The 22,780-nt window shown below is 41.5% G+C and overlaps 2 protein-coding genes and 1 pseudogene across 12 annotated transcripts in view; 1 reads left to right on the top strand and 2 right to left on the bottom strand.

Moving 5' to 3' along the window:
- RNF32 (ring finger protein 32) overlaps positions 1 to 6,486 on the bottom strand; it is a 37,198-nt gene extending 30,712 nt beyond the window's left edge. For 2 of the 11 annotated variants that reach the window (XM_019031358.3, XM_055347400.2), the window contains exons 1-3: positions 6,342 to 6,486; positions 2,758 to 2,849; positions 1,893 to 2,151 (exon numbers count right to left, since the gene is read on the bottom strand). In XM_019031358.3, coding sequence (XP_018886903.3) covers positions 1,893 to 2,151; positions 2,758 to 2,772 — 274 coding nt within the window. In that variant the 5' untranslated portion in view covers positions 2,773 to 2,849; positions 6,342 to 6,486. Of the gene's footprint in view, positions 1 to 1,892; positions 2,152 to 2,757; positions 2,850 to 5,411; positions 5,990 to 6,341 lie in introns of those variants that run through there. The other 9 variants (XM_031012972.3, XM_019031359.4, XM_031012973.3 and 6 more) reach the window with 9 other exon arrangements.
- On the top strand, positions 6,021 to 8,302 carry LOC101148574 (putative transmembrane protein RNF32-DT). Its single transcript, XM_019031362.3, is given in 2 exon segments — positions 6,021 to 6,366; positions 6,369 to 8,302. Coding segments are annotated over 2 exon segments (648 nt in total). The 3' UTR covers positions 6,671 to 8,302.
- A 4,537-nt stretch (positions 8,303 to 12,839) lies between these two features.
- LOC101149638 (large ribosomal subunit protein uL24-like) lies at positions 12,840 to 13,285 on the bottom strand (annotated as a pseudogene).
- Positions 13,286 to 22,780: the final 9,495 nt, after the last annotated feature.

The following is a 22,780-nucleotide window of genomic DNA, read 5'->3' as shown; positions in this document are numbered from 1 at the left end:
CATTGATGCCTAATCTAAATGGAAGTTCTCCCCTATCAGGGACATACTTGATGTACTGGGTTGAATTGTGTCATCTCAAAATTCTTATTCACCTGGAACCTCCGGATGTTGACCTTATTTGGAAATAGGGTCTTTGCAGATGTAGTTAAGATGAGGTCATACTGGTTTAAAGTTGGCTGCACATCCTATGAATGGTATCCTTATAAGTAGAGGAAAGGGAGAGTACAATCACACGTAGAGAAGAAGGTTGTGTGAAGTCAGAGGCAGAGACTGGAGTGATGCTGCCACAAGCTAAGCAATGCCAGGAACCACCAGGGAAAGGTAAGTTAGGATTCTTCTGTAGAACCCTGCCAACAGCGCCATTTTGGACTTCTGGCCTCCAGGACACTGAGAGGATACATTTGTTTTGTTTTAACCCACCCAGTTTGTACTAATTGCTTGCGGCAGCACTGGGAAATGAATATCCTTAAAAACAGCATTTACAATTATAAGTGCATAATACATCTCCTTTTATTAATTAGAAGAAATGGAATTGATCTGCATGCCTTTATTTACAGGCACAAACTTGTAGCAATACTATACACAGTAAGAATGTGTGTGAAGTTGCATGCTATATGCATCCCACCTATCATAAAGAATTTCAATCAGCCATGACGGAGGTAAGGCTGACTTATTTCTATAGAGAATGACATTACAGAATTATTGTCACATGAAAATATGATCAAAGAGTATCTAGCAATCAAAAGAGATGGAAAAAGTATTATAGAGATATTTCAGGAAGCTAACTAATACAAAATATTATGCTATTTTTATTGATTTTTGGGATACATTTCATGTTTTTTTGAAATTCCTGATTTGTTGCAAGTTTTGGTCTTATTCTAAATAAATATTCACACTTGTAAAAAGAAAATATTATCATATGTTCTTAACCCCAAATGTTAACCTTTTATATAACCCTGGTACAAAGATCAAAACCACAAAATTAATGTTGCTATAATCTATCAATTAGCCTACATGCCTTCTGCAGATCTGGTTCTCTGTCACACTGATGTCTTTTTTCTGAACTAGGATCTGATCCAGGATCACAGATTGCACTTGCAGCTATGTCCCCTGGGTCTCCTGTAATCTGGAACAGTTGCTAGGTCTTCATTTGCTTCTGTTGACTTGACACTTTTGAAGAGTACTAGCCAGGAACTGTGTGGAATGTCTTTCACTTGGACTGGTCTGAGATTTCCTCATGATTAAATTCAGATATACATTTTGGTAAGAATGCCACAGAAGTGATGTTGTACCTTTCAGCAGGAGACACATGATGCTGGCCCGTGCGTTACTGCTGACCTAACTAGGATTACTTGGTTCAGGTGCTGCTTGCCAAGCGTTACAACTGTACAGCTGAAGTAATTGTGAAGTTACTGTTTTTCTCCCTGCCATGTACTTGCATCTCTGGAGAAACTACCTCAATATTCTGTGTCTGTACATAAATTTTTCTCATTCCTAATTTCAGTATTGATGATCATTACTGTGGTGTTTGCCAAAGGTGATTTTCTATCCCCGTCTACTATCCTTATGAGTTATATTCATTCTACTATAAGGGATTTTTCTTTTCCATCATTTATTTACTCAATTATTTATTTTTATCAATGTGAATCAATAGATATTTCTTTTGTTCTCCCATTTTTACTTATTCTACTTACCATTACTATCTTTACCTTCTTGCTGTAATGGTCCCCTATCATTTTTAAACTTCAATACATACATACCTTCAATACATACACACCTCTCTGTATAATTATAAATAAGTTATTTCTGTAACATAAAAAATTATACTATTAATCTCAATAGATTTTTTTAGCCCTAATAAGGCCAAAAGATGAATGACTACGTCAGCTTACCCAAAGTCAATGGCGGCGGTTTGGGATCAAGAACATATTCTTTTTCTGAGTCTTCTAGTTTGGGGCACTGTGTAGTTTTTTTAAGTCCAGTATCTATTATTGCCTTTGTATCTCTTTTTAGAGATTTGTTCTCTTTCTTTTGTACTTGTGTCTTAGAATGATCTGCAACTGAAAGATTTCGAAGTTGAAGATCATGTAAAATGTGATCTTGTAAAGCAACTGCATTGACTGCCAAGTTATCTTTCTTAGATGAGTGGCCCTAAAAAGTAGGAAAAAAGTCACATTTAGAGGAGTATTATGTAATATATCATTTAGAAGAGAACTGAGGCTTCAATACTCAACCTTGATGGCACATACAACCAAATCAAATAGTAAGGAATGCTTGACTCATTGTTACCTAAGTAGGAGCAGACCCTTGTCTCAGCATTTATGCTAACAATACAGGAATATCTTTTCATTTAATTATGAAAGCCTTAATTATAATATGAATAAATTCATTATGACCTATAAACCTGTGCATGCCTAAACAAACCCATGCTGCTTCACTATAATTAAATTAGACTCCAGGCAACTACTAAGGAGACTCTTGCCATTTCAGCTTATGCCTTTTTGTGAAAACTTAATAATTTCCTGTGCAGAATAAAAATCACCAAACAGCTAAGAGATGCTTGCAGTAAATATCACCAGAGATTGTTTTTCCATTGGCTTGTCCACTGCCCCATGCGACACTCGGCATCGCCCATTCCTGCTGACAATTCCTAGTTCAAGCAGGGTTTGCAAACCAGTTTTTATACTCTCAAATGGCTGAATTAAAATACATTTCATGAGTCAAATAACGTGTATGTTTAAGAAAAGAATAGCGTACCTTATTTTTTAACATGCCGAATTAGGAAAAGTTGTTGCTTGGCTATCACAAATTCTGTCATCACATCCTATCACCTTCCTTCTATTCTTCTGCTGCAAAGACGTGGTCAACAGAAAGTCAAAGTTACAGTGCACAGAAAAACCCATGAAGTTTGTGAGGATGCTCTGTAAGAGTCTAACAGATCATGAAGCAGCAGGAATGCCTGCTACAGGGTGGCACTAAGCTACACATTCTGGTTCTGGAGGAAGGGGGTGAACTCAAGTCAGTGATGCTTCGACTCATCCCTGTCCTCAAATAGTTCACCCCTGAGCTCCTGAGGACACATTAATACAAATGGTTAATTACTATGAATTAATCCATTGCTAAATATAACATGATACATAAGTACCTCAAAACTTCAGGCTAACACTGGAGACTTGTAAAGGAAAAACCAGTTAAACTGGCATTTGAAAGATACACAGAGGGAAATGAACATGGCACATTACAGGTAGGAGGAAAGAACTGGCAGGCTGGAAATCAGCATGATATGCTTATTTTGGGGAGAAAGGGAACAATGAAGAAACTGGAACGCAAGAGGAACACTGGCTAACTTCAGTCTGTCCAGAACACACAAGTACAGAATATGAGGACAGACCAACTTGAGTTCCAATTGAACTCTACCACTTTGCTGTGCAAGATACTGGACACAGCTGAGCCCCAGGCTCCTCATCTATAAAGCAGGTATAATAACGCTGGCTTTGCAGGGCTGCCGCAAGGATTAATGAGACAACCTTTGAAGCATCTAAAGTAGGTCTTTTCACACAGAACTGACTCTTGTTATTCTTGCTTCAATTCCCTTCAAAGCTGGTGGAATAATTTGGAATTGGCCCTTTTAGATTTTGGACATGGTGTATTTTATGAAGACAGATGTATTCAAAATATACTGTGATGAGGAGAAATAGAAAGTTATTCAAGTAATCTAGGAACTGGCACAGAAGGCCCTTGAACATATTTCTTCTAATGTTGTTTCCCTATAACGTTGATGAGAAAAAAAATTGATCCCCAGCAGGGGCCACTGTCTGTGTGGAGTCTGCATGTCCTCCCCATGTGCTGTGGGTTTCCTCCAGGTACCCCGGGTTCCTCCCACATCCCAAAGCTGTGCACGTGAGGCTCACTGGGGCATCCCCGTCTGAGTGAGTGTGAGTGTGAGTGTGCCCTGCCATGGGATGCCGTCCTCTCCAGGACTGTTGCCCGCCTTGGTCTTGAGCTGCCTGGATGGGCTCAGCCCCCTGCCACCCTGAACTGGAATAAGCAGGTTGGAAAATGAAAGGATACAAATTATTGTCAAATAAAAATTCGTAAAGCATACGGTATTCACACAGAGATGCAGGACAATACCCGATGCAGTAGGAAAGGCCCAGCGGGCTGAGAATTGGCTCTTGTTTGTTTTGAAACTGCATGGTAGGGGGAGGCGCTTCAGAGCTTTGGCTTGGCCAACATTATCTTTAACACAGCCCCTCCACAACCCGGTCACTCATGGATTCACCAGAAATTGGGTAATGATCTTTCTTAAATGTAGAGCTCATATGTACTTCAGTGTTTCATATTAGAAGTGCTTTGGTCTTTATTTAGAAGTTTGCCGATGTTTTTGTGACCAGGAATGTGCTGTGGGAACTTTCCTCTTATTTATATCAATTAACCTATGGTGAAACTGGTTTCCTTGTACACTGCATGGCTTAAAGCTCCAGTTTCTAAGAACCTATGGATGATGTGAAGTGAAGACTTACTGTATTGAGGGCCTAACTCTAAAAATAGAAAGAAATTAATCCAAAATGAATTTCTAAGGACTAACACTTGTATTAAATTACTCCAACCGAAAGAACAAACTCACTAAGGCGTGAGTGGAGAGATAGAAAAGCACAGTGGAACCAAATCTCTGAGATATCCAGGGTTAGAAGTAAAAACGTCAGTCGCTGCTCAAGTCCTGGAGGCTTTGATGATGGTTCTTACTACAACCCTTTTCTGTTCCCGTTCAATTCTGGCATCAAGAGATGTTTGAAATAAGTTCCACCCCGTATCTCATCAAGACAACTTAACTTGGAGAAATGGTGGAATTTAAAATACTGAAAGATCACTGCCAGAATTTTCTCAGTTCCTGCTTCCAAAATGCCTATAACCTGTAGAAGATACAGTTTGCATCACACTAAAAATGGTCCGGTCATATCTGCAGTCTGCAATTTAATCTCAAGTTTCTACACAGTAGGCCACTGTCATTAATATCAAGGTAAGAGTTTTTTAAAACCTGTACTCTTTTAAAGTCCTACGGTATCATTAAGTTTTAGAGTTTAAAATTCAGAACTTAAAGGTATTGAAAACCCTTCAAGTACCTACTCCAACTCCACTTTATAAATGAGAAAACCAAATACCAGGTGAGTCCTTCAATATACAATGAGCCTGTGGCACGGGTAGGGTTAGAAACGTAACCCTTGCCCAGTATTGAAAGCTAAGATTAACAGGAACCCGTTGCTTTGTAAATCCCAGTATTAAACGCTCAAGAGGCAGAGCTTGGTGGCAAAAACGATCACTGGGGTGCCAAAGCGAGTGACCTCAGCTAATTAAACACGCTCAATAAAAATACACGAGACCAAGCCTAAGACGTAAAGATGCAATCCTACGTAGGGTTCTTGGTGTTATCTGCTGCCTTCTGAACCCCGCTGACCGTTTTCTGAGGTTCCACTCATGCAGGAAGCGCGCGGTGACGAGGCTCCCATTCCTCTCAAAGCTGGCACCACCCTGCACCTGGGGCCCCTGATGGCAGCCGGTCCTACCGGGTTCTAAAATTGCCGACCTGGGATCACTGTTCTAAGGCTTTAGGCCGCCGTAAATTCGTACCCCTCAGATAGAAGGAGCTGTGGAAACCAACCAGGACCCCGAGTCCCCCAAGGAGGCTGCGCGCCGCTACGGGACCCGACCTCGCCTCACAGCTGCGGCCATCGCCGGCCCGGCTCGGAGGAGGCGAAAGCGAGGCCGCGGACGGCCCTCACCCCGAATCCATGGACCCCGCCCGCCTGGCGGGCCACCCTTCTTTCCGTCCCTCCCCCGAAGCCTCTCCGTGCCTCGACTCCTCCGGGAACACCGGAACCCAGGGACGTCTGCCCCTTTTCCCTCAGGCAACTCCCTGGCCGCCCACCGTTGCCGTAGCAACGCCCGCCTCCGCGCTCGCTCCCCGCGCGCTTGCTCACCAGCCCTGCCCCAGCCCTGCCCCACCCCGCCCCATACTGCGCATGCTGGCCAGCCCCGCCCGGCCCACATTGCGCATGCTTGCCAACCACGCCCTGTCCACACCACACTGCGCATGCTCGCCGGCCCCCGGCCCGCGCACGGCGTCAGCGTCTAGACGCAGGTGCGTTCCCGTCGAGGCTCGCGCAGCGGGCGTTTTTGGGGATCGCCTGGCGGGGGTGTTCGGGAGCCGCGGGCTGAAGCACGGGGGCGTGCAGGCGCCCAGGCCTCGTGTAGTGAGGGCCGAGCCCCGCGCCGGCTTCGCTGTAGTCCGCAGCCCCCGGCGGCTTTGTGGGCGCAGCCACGCTCCTCAGCCGCCCGCCCACCTGGGCCTGGGCCCCGGTTGTTTCCCTGCGTGGCTGTGGTCGTTCCCGTTCCAGGGTCTCGAGCGCACCGCCCCTTCGCTGCGCTGTTAGTCGAGGGCAGTTTTCTGGGGGATCCCCCGATCCCCCTGCGCTGCTCAGGCGTCTTGGCTCGCGGAAGCGCAGGCGCCGACTGCCTGGCGTCGTCCGTGACTCCTGGCCCTTCTCTGTGGATCCCTTTGCTTCCCGTTGCGGGTTGTGTTTCCTGCTTCGTGGGCCTGGCCGTTTGCGTTTGGATGCAGGCGCGGGTGAGCCCTGCGTGGCCCGCTGGCCTTTTCCTGCTCCCTAGGTGACTGAGCCGCGTGTGTGACACATCGGAGTGACTTGAGGCAACGCGTTCCTTTCTAGGCTTGCAGCGGGCGGTGTCGTTCACGCTCCTGAGCAGAGCCTTCCGGTGCTTTACTCGACGCCACAAATAGTGCAGGGTTCCTCCCAGGGGCTGTCGCGAGCTAGAACTCTTCCCCGCCCCTGTGAGCTCGGGCTGTTTTTCCTCCTCCGCGTGGCTCACTCCAGCCTCGGATGTTTCCTCGCTGCACAGACCTGCTCGGGAAGACTCGAGAAGGCCACCCCAGAACTCCAGCTCTCCCCTGAAGGGCTTCCCCTCGGATTGCGTCTTGGCCCCTGGAACCCTCCCTCTGTATCCTCTGCTGTTACTCTCTTGGCCTCCATTTGTGTTGTGGCCTGGATACTCTGGCTCGCTGCTTCCCTTCTCTTAAGGATCACAGCCCTGCACTGCCTGTCGTCCAGTGCCTGGAAACCATTGTATTTTTTGGTCTGATTTTGTAGTTGTTTAAGAACTTAAGTGTGGTCCCTCACACTCCATGCCCAGAAGCAGAAATGAGTAGAAGTTTGTTTTATCTTTTCTTAATATGACAATTATTGTGTTGGTTCAACTTATGTTGTACTTTAATTAGAAGAAATTTGGCCGAAAATACAAGGAAAATATACAAATGCAAGTAATTTTTTTAAACTTCCCTAAAAGCAGGGTCTAAAGAAATTACCAACCAACTTAGACTGGATCTAAAAGAAAAGGAAGGGACTTTGCAGTCTTAGGACTCTTCCATTCCGCGACGTAGGTGTTAGGACAACAGCCATAAATGGTTGTAAGACTTTGGGCTCAGATAAGTAGACTTAAGTTCAAATTTTGACTTATTTTACAGGTGTCTGATTTTTGGCAAGCTCATCTTCCTAAACCATGAGCTCCTTATTTGTAAAGGGGACATTAGCCACTCTCCAGCAACAGCCCTGGCACTTCTTCAGTCCTGGGATGGGACGTATGATTAGCCTAAGCGAACCAGAAAATCCAGGCCTGTGACCACAGTAACTTAATCAGGGCTGGCGATATATCTACCTAGGCCAACCAGGTGGACTCAGTATTTTTGTGGGTGCTACTGGAAAATTTATTTAATTCTAACTGAATGTAGAAACAGCAACAGACATGAAATGGCAGTTGTATTGCTGTCTTATCATGAGGTGAGGGCCTGAAGCTATGGTAGCCACCCTGTGAGCCTTGGAAGGAGGATTTTACAGGAACTGGCAGAGCTGAGACTGGGACGCAACCCATGTCCTGGTGACGTATTTGAGTCCTGAGGCTGGCCCTCCTGTTAGTCTTTTCTGTTACTGGCTTCAGCCAGGTGGGGTCTGGTTTTCTGTTACTTGCAACAGGAAGAATTGGAATGATATCTATGCATGCTATTAACGCCTTATGGCTGTGGTGAGATTAAAACACGATATTGTGGGTGAACTGCTTTGTACAGTGCCTGCTATTCTTTATATTGGTTTTAAGGTATTTTTCTTGAACTTTAAAGTTCTAAGAAAAATTACCGTTTTAAAATTCCTACCCTCTGTTCACATGTTTAAATTTTCATGATAGTTTTTCTGTCTGCATGTTTTCTATTCAAAATAAATTGGTCATTCTTCAGTTAGCCACGAAGAATATTTTGAATTTTTTATTTTTAAATTTATTTTTTATTGATACATATTAGATGAACATGTTTTTGGATAACGTGATAATTCGATAAATTCATAAAATCAAATCAGGGTAATTGGGATATCCATCCCCTTAAATATTTATCTTCTATTTACACTAGGAACATTCAAATTATTCTAGCTATTTTGAAATGTGCAATCGGTTTGTGTTAAGTATAGGCTTGACTGAAAATTTAACCTTATTGCTTTCTAATTCTTGACAAAAAGCTAACATAGTTGATATTTGAAGAAGAATACATTCATTCATTCTTCAAGATAGTGTGTTCTGTTGAAATGAGTTAGATGATCAGAATGCAATGTTCTTGGATAGGGATGATTAAAAATATAGTCAACCTATCTTGTCCCCAAAACCATGTTATCAATGATTTGTATTTTAACATTATGCCTTTTGTTTTAAAAAAGTTTTTCTGTTTTTTTGAGATGGGCCTGAGAAACTGCATGTATACAAAGCATGTTTACATCTTCAGAAAACTGCTATTGAGTACATTCTCCATGGTGCTGTTCAGTGCCATTTGTGTAAGCACCCACATGATTGTTTTAGAATTTCAAAACCACTAATTGAATGTCCTAGGAATAGTGGAGACGGAAGAGAAAATTAGAGGTGCATGATGTTAAGGATGTTGAGGTGCTTAGTCACAAGGAGAAGGGCACCAGTGTACTTGGCTGATTAAGATGCACTTCTGTACTCCATGCTTAAGAAGAAAGCTGTGGGTGGTACTGTAAGAGATCTGTTGTATAAACATTATCACAAAGAGTGATGATACCTGTGCTTATCCAAGTAAGAGCAGCCCAAGATGGATGGCAATAGCGGACTATTTAAGTGGAAGACATTGATATGAAGGGAAAATCTTATATTTTGCTTGTGTAGAGCGCAATTCAGAGAAAGTGTTCAAATACTAGAATAGGCAGTTGGAGTCCATCTTGTGGAAGATGGGGTTTTCTTCATGATGACACTAGAGATCATGATATCGGATACTAGTGCTGGCCCTGTATTTTTATTTATTTGTTTGTTTATTTATTTATTTATTTTGAGACGGAGTCTCTGTTGCCCAGGCTGGAATGCAGTGGCGCCATCTCGGCTCACTGCAACTTCTGCCTCCCAGGATCAAGTAATTCTCCTGTCTTAGCCTCCCGAATAGCTGGGATTACAGGTGCCCGTCAGCACGCTTAGCTAATTTTTGTATTTTTTAGTAGAGTCGGGGTTTCGCTATGTTGGCCAGGCTGGTCTTGAACTTCTGACCTCAGGTGATCCGCCTGCCTCGGCCTCCCAAAGTGCTGGGATTACAGGCGTGAACCACCGTGCCTGGCCTATGGATTCTTAATGTATCATACCCATAGTATTTGAATTTGCCCACCTGCCTAGTCTCTAAACACTGCACTAATGAAAGCCTAGGCAGGGTCAGAATGGTTCTTAGTTCAATATCCTTCTCACATTTTAGTATCTTAATGCTCTCACATTTCTCCTTTGTTATGTACAAAATATTCTCAAAGCCTACTCAGTGCCTATTTGACTCTTGTCTCTCTTAACACAGTCCTTGACGTCTAAAACAAACCTAAGGAGCAGAAATTGGTGGCATGGGGTTCATCTTTAATTTAGTTCTCAATTTTAACCTTCACCAAAACCATCTCTCCATTTATTTTTCTTAATCTTCTGTATTACTTTTAACTTTCTACTCACACTTGTGTATTTATTTATTTATTATTATTATTATTATTTAAGTTTTAGGGTACATGTGCACAATGTGCAGGTTAGTTACATATGTATACATGTGCCATGCTGGTGCGCTGCACCCACTAACACGTCATCTGGCATTAGGTATATCTCCCAATGCTATCCCTCCCCCCACACTTGTATATTTATTATCAATTTCTATTCCTAACTTGCTGATGTGGTTTGGCTGTGTCCCCACACAAATCTCACCTTGAATTGTAGTAATTAATCCCCATGTGTCAAGGGCAGGGCCAGGTGGAGAGAATTGAATCATAGGGACAGTTTCCCCCATACTATTCTTGTGGTAGTGAATAAGTCTCACAAGATCTGATGATTTTATACATTGGAGTGGCCCTGCGCAAGCTCTGTCTTGCCTGCTGCCATATAAGACCTGTCTTGCTTCCTGTTCCGCCATGATTTTGAGCCCTCCCAGCCATGTGGAACTGTGAGTCAATTAAACCTCTTTCCTTTATAAATTATGCAGTCCCGGGTATGTCTTTATTAGCAGCATGAGAACAAACTAACACCCTTGCTTCCACCCAGATTATTTTTTCAAATAATTCTAAGTCATTGCCTATATTATGCAGTATGTGATGTCCAGCAATTGTTTGGAAATTTGCCAATCTCTCCGAGTGTTTTGTAGCAGCAGTTGCTGTAAAGACTCAGGTATACTTGTGGGAACTTACTGAAGTGTTTTTTTTTTTTCTTAGAGATTATATTATAGTTCTGTTTTGTCTTTAATAATGAAAAAGGGCTTAGGATGAGTTGTTTCCACTCCCCTGACAAAATGCATTTAAAAAAATACCTGTGGCAGACATATCATGATGACATCATTCCTGTCAACATTAAAATAGTGGTAGAGAAACACTGATGAAAACACTTCCGACACTGGAGAAGAGAGGAGAAATCTTGTTTTCATTCTTACTCTATAATTTAAAGTCATGGGTATAACAAATGAGCCTTTAAAAACTGTTTTCTGAATTAAAAAATGGAGCAAATTCATTCTTTGTTGTTGAATTCAATATACTTAGAAGTAATTTATCACTTTGGTAAAGAATAATGTCCTGCTATGCCTTAATATCTGACACGATGGAGATATTCTTGCTATCTACACTGTGATCACCAGATACCAGACACTTTAAAAATGTTGCCAAAAGCTGTTAGGCATACTGATTGTATGAAAGGTGTTTGGGTAATGTGGACTCCTTTCAGACATTTGTGATTTTTCTGCCTTAATTGAAAGTTTTGACAGGTTTGTAAAAGCATAAATGTCAGGTTATTAGTAGAAACTCCAAAATAACCTGGGAAATAAATACATGTACTGGTTTCAACCACTTTGGCTAAAGCTGAATGTCTCTAAAAATTGAATCAGTTGATGCTCTAATATGTTAAATATATCAAGAGACAGGATTTTCCTGATCACATCCAGATAATTTTTTTAATTAATAGATTTATTTTCTTAATAAATTTTACAGATAAATTTAACAAATAATACAGAGAGCTCCCTCTCCTTGCAACAGTTTCCCCTATTTGCCGTTTGTATGCTATATTTGTTAAAATTGATGTACAATAAGGTTGTTCATGTTTAATGTTGACTATGAAATTCTCCGCAAGTAAAAGTATACCCCACAAGTACACAGGAGAGACCCCTTCTGCAGTTGTATTCATAGAGGCACAAGCAAAGGAACTGTTGAGAGGTAAGAGTCTCATGATAGCAGAAAAGTCTTGATCCATGATCTTGGGAAAGCTGTCCACATCTACGGTGCTGTCTGCTTTTAGGGAGGAACTTTCCTGGTTAGCTTTACCTTAAGGTCTCCAACAAGTGTATAGATTGAAGAGTCTGGAGGGGCCCATTTCAGCTGTGAGATTGTAAACCCAAGGCTCAAGGTGCTGAAGTTTTGCCGCAGTGTAAGTGGCAGGGGCAGTCTTTCCCTGATGATGTTTCCAGAAGAGTCAGTTTCTAGGCTTTAGATCGTGTAGGGTTTGTCCTCAGTGGACCATGGAAAGCTTTCTTTACCTGGTGAAAATAGACTTGGGCATAATGCATTAAAGCCTTGCAGCACTTAGTCATATCAGAGCTTAGGAGGAGAAGATGTGTGAGGTTTTATTATTAGGAGCATAGGCCTTCAGTGACTATTGCATAAGGGATCAACTTAACGTTTTGCACGTGGAAGTGGATCTGTCATCAATCCACAGTACTTTAGACCAAGGAAATCCAGTCAATTCAGTTAGCTTTGCCTAATGTGATTGTACCTATGATACCTTATCTCATTGTTTTACAACTTGTCTGATGAAATAAGTACCTCTATCACTAGCAATCTTTCCAGGTATGTCCCATGAGAGAAACATGTTTCCTAATAACCTTTTATCTACTGTTACAGCACGAGACTTTTTGAATGGAAAAGCTTCTATACAATCAGAAAACATGCATTGAAAATGGCAATGCAATGAAATCCCTCTAAAAATGTTTCAATGGCCTATAATGTAGCAGAAATGTACATGAAGTTTTGATTGCCTTCCCAGGATTGTAGATTTGACAAACCAAACATTGGGCATAAACTATTTTAGCAATTTAGAACATGCCAATATTCTATTTGGATCATCTTACCTCTTCCATGATGGGCCTTGGAGTGTAGAGCTTTTAGTAATGGAAGCTTTAAGGATTCAGGAAGGACCAGGCATCTGTCCAGGCTCCATGAGTCCATCCTTAACATTAGATTTATATCTTCCTTTTGTTTTTCATTTCAAGTTTTAAAGCTTGTATATAAGATTACTTTATTCCTGCATCTTCTCAATTGTTTCTTCCTTGTATTTGCCCTTTTCCTACTTGGCGAGATTTGGCTTTCTGTTCAAGAATCTTTTTGCGGTCTGTGTCCAGTTTTAGCCTAGTGATAACCACCTTGCTGGGGTGAATGCCTACATGGACAGTTGTGCCATTAGCCTTTTCCCACTGCACCCGTTCGACGTAGAGGACATATTTCTTCCTGTAAACCTGGACTACTCTGCCAATTGGCTGACCTTTATAGTGTCCTCGTACAACCTGAACTTCATCATCCTTTCGGATGGGCATGGATCACACGTTGTACTTCTGTCTCAGCTCTTTGGAAAGAGGGGAAGACATAATCTTCCTGTAAATGTGGGAAGGTGCATTGAAATGCCTTTTGTGGTTCTTGTTTCGGTCGGAAGTCGCAAAGGGATTGAACTTCATTTTGGCCATTGCTGCTTCAGTGATAGCTGCAAAATGGAAGATTTATGTCTTCTTAAATATCAGTTTTGTTTCTCCAATTCACATGCATAGCACTGTTTATTAGATGGGTTATCATAGGTAAATTTGACTTGGATCATGGAATTCATCTAAACTACATATCAAAACAATTTCAGTACTGGCTGACTTAGCTTGAAGATCTGGCAGAGTAGTTCCTTGGTATTCAATTAATTTTTATCCTAATTGGATTATCAGTTTCATAAACCAGTCAGTGTGTTCATTAGAGTGCTGGTAATTCATACCCAGTCTAAACGATATGATCCTAAAGACATCAGAAACTTGGCATTCAAGAGTGTTTGTCAGGGTCCTTTCCATCCTTTTCATGAATCTCCTTGAAGGCATGATACTCTAGGATTTTACTCGCTTATAAACTTAACGTAGCAAATAATCCTGTTTCTCTGTCTTTTGGATGCTGCAGGGGCCCTCTGTAGCATCCCAAAGTTAGTTTGAGGTAACAAAAAAAGACAATTTGAAATTTGATTTTGGGAAGCCTGTCAAATATGTCAAAGGTTTAAAATAATCAAAATAGGATCACAAGGCATTGTAAGATAATATTCGTTTAGCCAAAGTGATAAAAGGGGTTAGAAAGCAAAAACCTTTCTTCTTTGATAGAGGGGAGACTTAGTTTTCCAATCAACAGATCTGAGAAAGACAGCATGAGACAGAATCTGTCTCCTTCTCTCCTCTGTCTCTCTTTTGCAGTTTACTCAAAAGGTGAACAAAAGTCTTTTACCACCTCTTATTAATACTAATGAGAATTCTTGTTCAAAAGGGAAAACCAAATTTTACTTTTGCATAGTGTATTATCAACACTAAGCTAATAAAACCTTATAAACAGATCTGTCCAATTTGTCATCTTTTGACCACAGAAAATTTCCATAAACTTTTTATAATCTCATAATTTTTTTATTCTTTCCAACTTTATTCATTTATCTTTCTTTTTTATTCCTTCAATTTGAAACAATCTTCAGCTTCTAGACAAAATTATTTTTTTCTCAACACATATTTTCATGCCTTTACAACTTTCCTTACCGAAAAATACTTTGCTTTTCTTTAGACACTATATACAAAATTGTTTTTTATATCTATTAGTTTCAATTACATATATTAACTACAATTTTAACTACTAGTAACCCTAATTTCTAGTGAAAGCCTAGGAAGTAGTTTTGAACTGTTCTGTATCAATAATTGTAGATGAAAACTATTTCATAACTTTTTAGATAGGTGTTCTCAAGTTTTTGTTTATTAATAGATGTAAATATATGTAGCTTTTCTATACCATCTAAAAATAAGATGCCAAAATATATAAACTTAAATTTATGTTTACTAATTAATGTTTTAGTATTTTAACTTATTTAGAAATGACTCAGACATTTATGCTTATTACTTAATTCAATATAGCATAACTTTAAGATTTTAAATTACGGAAAAGAACTTTGAAACAGGTACTCTCCTGCCAATGACACAGGTACTCTCCTGCTAATATTTTCCTCAGTTGTTCTGAGTCTCAAGTAGTCACATCGTATCCAGGATGGCTTTGAAGGGCAGGGCCTATTTGGGTCTTGAATTTACATACCAAATGTAGAGCTCAAGACAGAAGACACCTGTGAAGATGATGCCTGGGAGATCCAAACCCTTTCAGCATGGCTAGGAGACAAAGCTGGGCCAAGGAAGAAGGGGCTCATCTTGGGCTTGACTCTGCCTAGTAATTGGTGGTCTGGCCAGTGATAACATGTCCTCAGGCCTCACTATGGCCACCTATCCAGACCCCAGAATCCAGAGGCTCAAAACCAAGAACAAAATATTACAGACAAATTAAGAAAGTATATAAAGTATTATAGAAGCAGCAGTTTTATGCCCTTAAAAACATGTAGAGATAGCATAAACCTATTTGACCAGTAGATCTAGCCAAAAATATCTGAATTATATTTAACTGACAATTCTGAAGCCATTTCTATCTTAACAATTTTAAAGCTAGCTTTATTTGCCAAATATTATACACATAATACATATCAACATACAGACACATGGAGAAGCAGAGCTTATAGCTTTTACAAGTAATTCTCATTTGCTGGCTTTCAAATAGTTTTTATTTCCCTATTCAGAGTATTAATCTTCCAATTACCTGTTTCATTGCCCTAAGCAATTGTTAGCTAGGCAGCCCTAAATTTGCATTTCTAGGGATGACTGTTAGGTTAAACAAGGTAGAAAATTTATATCTGAAAAGCTCGGAGCTGAGACTTTAGGCTTAAAGGAAAAAGATTGTACATAAAGGCATAGTTAAGATGACCAAGAAGAGTGCCATAAAGGTAATACTTGTTATGTAAATTTAAAATAATGTTAAGAGTTTTTGGGGTGGGGAGGTGGTACCACACACTTTTAAATAACTAGATCTCACAAGAACTTACTATCATGAGAACAACACCAAGGGGAGCAATCTGCCCCTGTGATCCAGTCACCTCCAACATTGGGGATTACAACATTGGGACCTCACTCCAACACTGGGGATTACAATTTAACATGAGCTTTGGGTGGGGACACAGATCCAAACCACATAATTCCTCCCCTGACCTCTCCAAATTTTATATCCTCACATTGCAAAATACAATCATGCCTTCCCAACAGTCCCCCAAAGTCTTAACTAATTCCAGCATTAACTCAAAAGTCCAAAGTATCATCTGAGACAAGGCTAGTCCCTTCCACCTATGAGCCTGTAAAATAAAAAAAAAAGTTAGTTTCTTCCAAGATACAATGCAAGTATGGGCATTGGGTAAATACTCCTGTTCCAAAAGGAAGGAATCCACCAAAAGAAAGGGGCTACAGGCCCCACTTGAAGTCTGAAACCCAGGAAGGAAGTTATTAAACCTTAAAGCTCCAAAATAATCTTGTTTGACTCCATGTCCCAATTTCAAGACACACCAGTGTGAGAGGTGGGCTCCCAAGTCCTTGGACAGCTCTGCTCCTTTGACTTTGCAGGGATCAGCCCCTGCAGCTGCTCTCACAGGCTGTGGTTGAGTGCTTGCAGCTTTTCCAGGTACATGGTGCAAGCTGTTGGTGGCTCTACCATTTCAGGATCTGGAGGATGGTGGCCCTCTTCTCACAACTCCACTAGGCAGTGTCCCAGTGGGGACTCTATAGGGGGGTTTAACCCCACATTTCCCCTCTGCACTGCCCTAGTAGAGGTTCTCTGAGAGGGCTCTGCTCCTGCAGTAGGCTTCTGCCTGGACATCCAGGGTTTTCCATACATCCTCTGCAATCCATCCAGGTGGAGGCTTTCGAGCCTCAACTCTTGCATTCTTTGCACCCACAGGCTTAACATTATGTAGAAGCTACCAAGGCTTAGAGCTTGCACCCTCTGAAGCAGTGGCCGAAGCTGTACCTGGACCCCTTTTAGCCATGGCTGGAGCTGGAGCTGGAGTGGCTGGGATGCAAGGAGCAGTGTCGAGAGGCTGTGCAGGGCAGCAGGGGCTGGGCCTGGTGCAGGAAACCATTCAGTCCTTCTAGCACTTCAAGCCTATGATGGGAGGGTGATATGGTTTGGCTCTGTGTCCTCAACAAGATCTCATCTTGAATTGTACTGCCACAATTCCCACATGTTGTGGGAGGGACCTGATGGGAGATAATTGAATCGGGGGGCAGTTTCCCCCATACTGTTCTCGTGGTAGTGAATAAGTCTCATGAGATCTGATGGTTTCATAAGGGTAAACCTGTTTCTCTTGGCTCTTATTCTCTCTCTTGCTGCTGCCATGTGAGATGTGCCTTTCACCTTCTGCCATGATTGCGAGGCCTCCTCAGCCACATAGAACTATAAGTCCAATAAACCTGTTTCTTTTGTAAACTGCCAAGTCTCTATGTCTTTATCAGCAGCATGAAAATGGATGAATAAAGAGAGGCTGACTTGAAGGTCTCTGAAGTGCCTTAGAGGTCTTTTCACCATTGTCTAGGTTATCAGCACTTGCCTTCCTTTTAGTTATGCAAATTTCTGAAGCCTGCTTGTATTCCTCCCCTGAAAATGGGCTTTTCTTTTCTACAACATGGCCAGGCTGTAAATTTTCCAAACTTTTATGCTCTGCTTCCCTTTTAAATATAAGTTCCAGTTTCAGGTTATTTCTTTCCTCACATATATGAGCATAGGTTGTTTAGAAGCAGCCAGATCATATCTTGATTGCTTTGCTGCATAGAAATTTCTTCCATCAGATACACTAAATCATCTTTCTGAAGTTCAAAGTTCCACAGATCCCTAGAGCAGGGACACAATGCAGCCAGGCTCTTTGCTAAAGCATAGCAAAAGTGATCTTTATTCCAGTTCCCAATAAGTTTCCCATTTCCATCTGAGATCTCCTGAGCTTTGACTTCATTGTCTGTTTCACTATCAAATTTTTGGTCCCAACAGTTTAGCAAGTCTCTGGGAAGTTCAAAATGTTCCTTAATCTTCCTTTCTTCTTCTGAGCCCTTCACGCTCTTTCAATCTCTGCCTGTTTTCCAAAGCTGCTTTCAGGTTTTCAGGTATATTTATAGTAATACCCCACTTCTGGTACCAATTTTCTGTATTAGTTCTTACACGATTATAAAGAAATACCCAAGACTGGGTGATTCATTAAGAAGAAAGAGGCTTAATTGGCTCACAGTTCCACAGGCTGTACAGGAAGCATGATATTGGCATCTGCTCAGCTTCTGGGGAGGCCTCAGGACACTCACAATCATGGTGGAAGGCAAAGGGGAAGCAGGCATGTCTTCTTAAATGGCCAGAGCAGGAGCAAGAGGTGGGGTGGTGGGATTCCATACAGATCTCATGAAAACTCACTCATTATCATGAGAACAGCACCAAGGGAGAAATCTGACCTCATGATCCAATCACTGCTCACCAGGCGCCACCTCCAACATTGGGGATTACAATTTGACATGAGATTTGGGTGGGGACACAGATGCAGACCATATCACCAGTCGACTGCCAGAAAGGTGTATTTTAGAGACATGATTTTGTTCAATAGGTGGTCTTTTTAACTTAGGTACCGTTTCTTGGTTAAAATTACTGAGTTCAGGGTGGAGCCCATTAAATAGGGCAAAGAAAGCATTCTCTGTGTCTGGACTCAGCGTGGATACCTCTGAAAAAGAGGCAAGCCTACTTTACCCAAGGGCCTACATTTTATAAACACTTTATCCAGGATAGCTTTCTTTTTGCTTTTGGGGTGGGATAGTAACTAAGCCAAAAGGTTAGCAGATTTAACTTTTCTTATCAATTAGTCACTTAAACTTTTTGTTTGTCTTTTAGAATGATTCTTTTAAAAGAGGCAATAAAAAAATTGACATCTTTTTAGAAGCTTCTGCAGATCAACAGGCATTGCTGGATGAGACTAATTTGGGAGCCCTCATTTTCAAATGCACTTCTTAAAGTGCAGTGTTGTTTATTTGAATGTCCTACTATAATTTTGTTTGTTTGTTTGTTTGAGACAATCTAGCTTTGTCGCCCAGGCTGGAGTGCAGCGGTGCAATCTTGGCTCACTGCAACCTCTGCCTCCCAGGTTCAAGTGATTCTCCTGCCTCAGCCTCCCGAGTAGCGAGGATTACAGGCGCCCACCATCATGCCTGACTAATTTTTGTATTTTTGGTATAGACGGGGTTTCACCATGTTGGTCAGGCTGGTTTCTAACTCCTGACTTCAGGTGATCTGTCCGCCTCAGCCTCCCAAAGTGCTGGGATTACAGGTGTGAGCCACTGCGGCTGGCCCCTACTGTAGATTTTAATTGTCTTTAATAATATTTCACCATGTCTACATGCCCTATTTGCTGTTTGTAGGGCCTAATACTTATACATATATAGATAGGCATAGCCAGAAGGTAGAGTACTCAGTTCTTCAGAAATTAAGGATTCCATTTTTACGTTGAATCTTGGCTTTGGCTACGAGATCCCCATAATCAACTTAGCCAATGATTTTCCCTACCTAAGCATGCAAGAAAGAGAAACAAAGGGGATGGAACACACAAAATCGCTACAAATTTTCGAAAGCTGGAGTTTGCGCCCCCTGCAGTGCTGCCATGTACTGCCAGTTTCTGCCTGACCCAGTCAGACGTCTGAGGCCTCTATCTAACTGGATTCAAGCCAGTTAATCATCAGATCCAGTCTGATCCTGGACCCAGTCCAGTTTGTTATGACTTCCGAACCCAGTTGGAATTAAAATTTTGCTCAAACTTGGATAGCTCAAAACACAAATCTGTGAAGCTTACCCAGCATCCCCAATGGCTGTGAGACACAATACTCACAGTGGGCCCCGTGGGGATCCTGTTTGGTTATTCGATGCTCCTAGGTGTCACTGGACATTCTACTTTGGATCCCACTTCTGATGCCATCTGTTAAAAGAAAAACTTGAGACAAATTAAATTTACTCGTGCTTAATACAGCAAAGAACGATTTGTGAATCAGGCAGCCCCCCCAAACCAGAATAGGTTCAGAGAGACTCTGGCATTGCTGCATGTTTGAAGAGGATTTACAGGCAGAAAATTAAAGAGAGGTACAGAAAATGGAAGCAAGGTACAGAAACAGCTGGATTGGTTACAGCTCGGCATTTGCCTTATTTGAACATGGTGTGAGCAGTTGGCTGCCTGTGAGTGGTTGAAGTATGGCAGTGATTGGCTGAGACTCAGCTACTTGTCACAAGTGTAGGTTACAGTCTGTTTGCATGTCCAGTTAGGTTACACTTTACTATGTACAGAAAAACTTTTAGGCTGAACTTACAAAGAGGCGGCTTTAGGCTAAACTTAAATTTAATAGTTCCTTAGCCTTTCCCTTCTCCCCTTATGTGAGACAGGAAGACTAAAGGGAACGGAATGCATTCAGTTGTCTTTTTCGTAGGTTAGACAAGGCTCTAACAAGATAGTTTACCCTGAGGACCGGTCCCTGCCGTGAAGAAGAGAAAGCTCAGGTGTATTTCATAATGGCAACCTTTCTCCATGGCCTATTTCAAAATGGTTACTTTTCCTCTCCTACTGCCACAAACACAAAGGAGTTTTTCTGTGAAATTCAGTGTGAGAACCTGTTCAGACTCCTGTGGGTAAAATTTATGAAAGTATGAGGATACCTTAAGAGTGGGCCCCCAGGCTGAGCACCGTGGCTCACGCCTGTAATCCCAGCACTTTGGGAGGTAGAGGCAGGCGGATCACCTGAGGTCGGGAGTTCGAGACCAGCCTGACCAACATGGAGAAACCCTGTCTCTATTAAAAAAAAATACAAAATTAGCCGGGCATGGTGGCTCATGCCTGTAATCCCAGCTACTCAGGAAGGCTGAGGCAGGAGAATCACTTGAACCTGGGAGGTGGAGGCTGCAATGAGCCGAGATTGAGCCATTGCACTCCAGCCTGGGCAACAAGAGTGAAACTCCGACTCAAAAAAAAAAAAAAAAAAAAAAAAAAAAGGAGTGGGCTCCCAGTGGTCTCTAACTCTTAGGCAAGTCCACACTCAGCCTCTAGCAATTTGTGCCTGCCAGCTGCTGGCTGCAGCAGTAACTTCTGTACCTTGTAAACTGTGGCTCTCTGTATTCATGTCTGTCCCCAGCTTTTGAGGTGGTGATTTGCCCTGTGACCTCATTTCTCTGGTTATTCTAAGAAGTGTTGTTGATTTTCAGTTTGTTCAGTTTTTTCTTGTTGTGAGGTTGACAGCAAGTACTGCAAGTTCTTTGCATGTCAGAGTAAAAACCAGAATTTGTGAATCCAAATGGGTTTTTTGTTTGTTTGTCCTTGTTTTGTTTTTGCCTTTAACTGTCCTCTTGTTGTATCATGTTCTTTTATTCACGTTCTTTGGATTTTTTTTTCTTTCTTTCTAATTATCTCTCTTTTTAGTTTTTCTACCTTTTATTTTATAATGATCCCAGGAGGATTTTTTGGTACTTATTCCCTTTGCTGTCTAGCACCTACTATTTATTTGGTTTATGTACATTTTCTAAACTTTTCCTCTATATTTTTAGTTTCATAAATTCTTAATAAGTTATTTAATGAATTGATTTAGGTATTTTTTTTTTGAGATGGAGTTTCGCTCTTGTTGCCCAGGCTGGAGGGCAATGGCCTGATTTCCGCTCACTGCAACCTCTGCCTCCCAGGTTCAAGCAATTCTCCTGCCTCAGCCTCCCAAGTAGCTGGGATTACAGGCATGCACCACCATGTCTGGCTAATTTGGTATTTTTAGTAGAGATGGGGTTTCACCATGTCGGCCAGGCTGGTCTTGAACTCCTGACCTCATGATCCGCTCTCCTTGGCTTCCTAAAGCACTGGGATTACAGGCATGAGCCACCGCGCCTAGCTTATTTATTTATTTTTAATGTATAAAACTATATATATTTGTTATGTACAGTGTGTTGTTTTGAAATATGTATACATTGTAGAATGACTAAATTGAGCTAAGTAATGTACGCATTACTTCGTGTAATTATTTTGTGATGAGAACATTTAAAATCTCTTAGCAATTTTCAAGAATTTAATACATTGTTATTAATTATAGTCATATAATAAGTTATACAATAAACTATAGTTATACAATATATCTCTTGAGCTTGTTTCTCCTATTAACTGAAATTTTGCATCTTTTGACCAACATCTCCTGAACCTCTCCCTCTGCACAGCCCCTGCCAACCACCATTCGACTCTCTACTTCTATGAGATCAACTTTTTTAGATTCCATATATTAGTGAGATTACTGGCATTTGTCTTTCTGTGCTTGACTTATTTCACTTAACATAATATCCATATGATTGCAAATGACAGGATTTACTTCTTTTTATGGTTAATAGTATTGAATTGTGCATATAAACCACATTTTCTTTACACATCTGTTGATGGACACGGGTTGATTCTACATCTTGGCTATTATGAATAACACTGCAGTGAACATGGGAGTGCAGTTATCTCCCCAACACGCTGCTTTCATTTTCTTTGAACACATATCCGGTAGAATTGCTGAATATGGTAGTTGTGTTGTTAAGTTTTTGAGAAACCTCCATACTATTTTCCATAATGGCTGTAGCAATTTCCATTCTCACCAGCAGTGTGCACGTGTTCTCTTTTCTTCACATCCTCTTCAATTCTTGTTATCTTTGATCGTTTTGGTAATAACCATTCTAACAGATGTGAAGTGATATCTCATTGTGTTTTTAATTTGCGTCTCTCTGATGATTAGTGATGTTGAGCAATTTTTTTATTAATTTTTTTATTGAAACAGAATCTCACTCTGTTGGCCAGGCTGGAGTGCAGTGACACAATCTTGGCTCACTGCAGCCTCCATCTCCCAGGCTCAAGCAATTCTTCTGTCTCAGCCTCCAAGTAGCTGGGATTACAGGCACCCACCACCACACCCGGCTAATTTTTCTATTTTTAGTAGAGACGGAGTTTCACCATGTTGGCCAGGCTGGTCTTGAACTCCTGGCCTCAGGTAATCCTCTCACCTTGGCCTCCC

This window comes from Gorilla gorilla, chromosome 6 (assembly GCF_029281585.2).
Source record: "Gorilla gorilla gorilla isolate KB3781 chromosome 6, NHGRI_mGorGor1-v2.1_pri, whole genome shotgun sequence".
NCBI classification, from domain to species: Eukaryota; Metazoa; Chordata; class Mammalia; order Primates; family Hominidae; genus Gorilla; species Gorilla gorilla.
The sequence above is the reverse complement of the archived record's forward strand: the minus strand, read 5'-3'. Positions and strand labels throughout refer to the sequence as shown.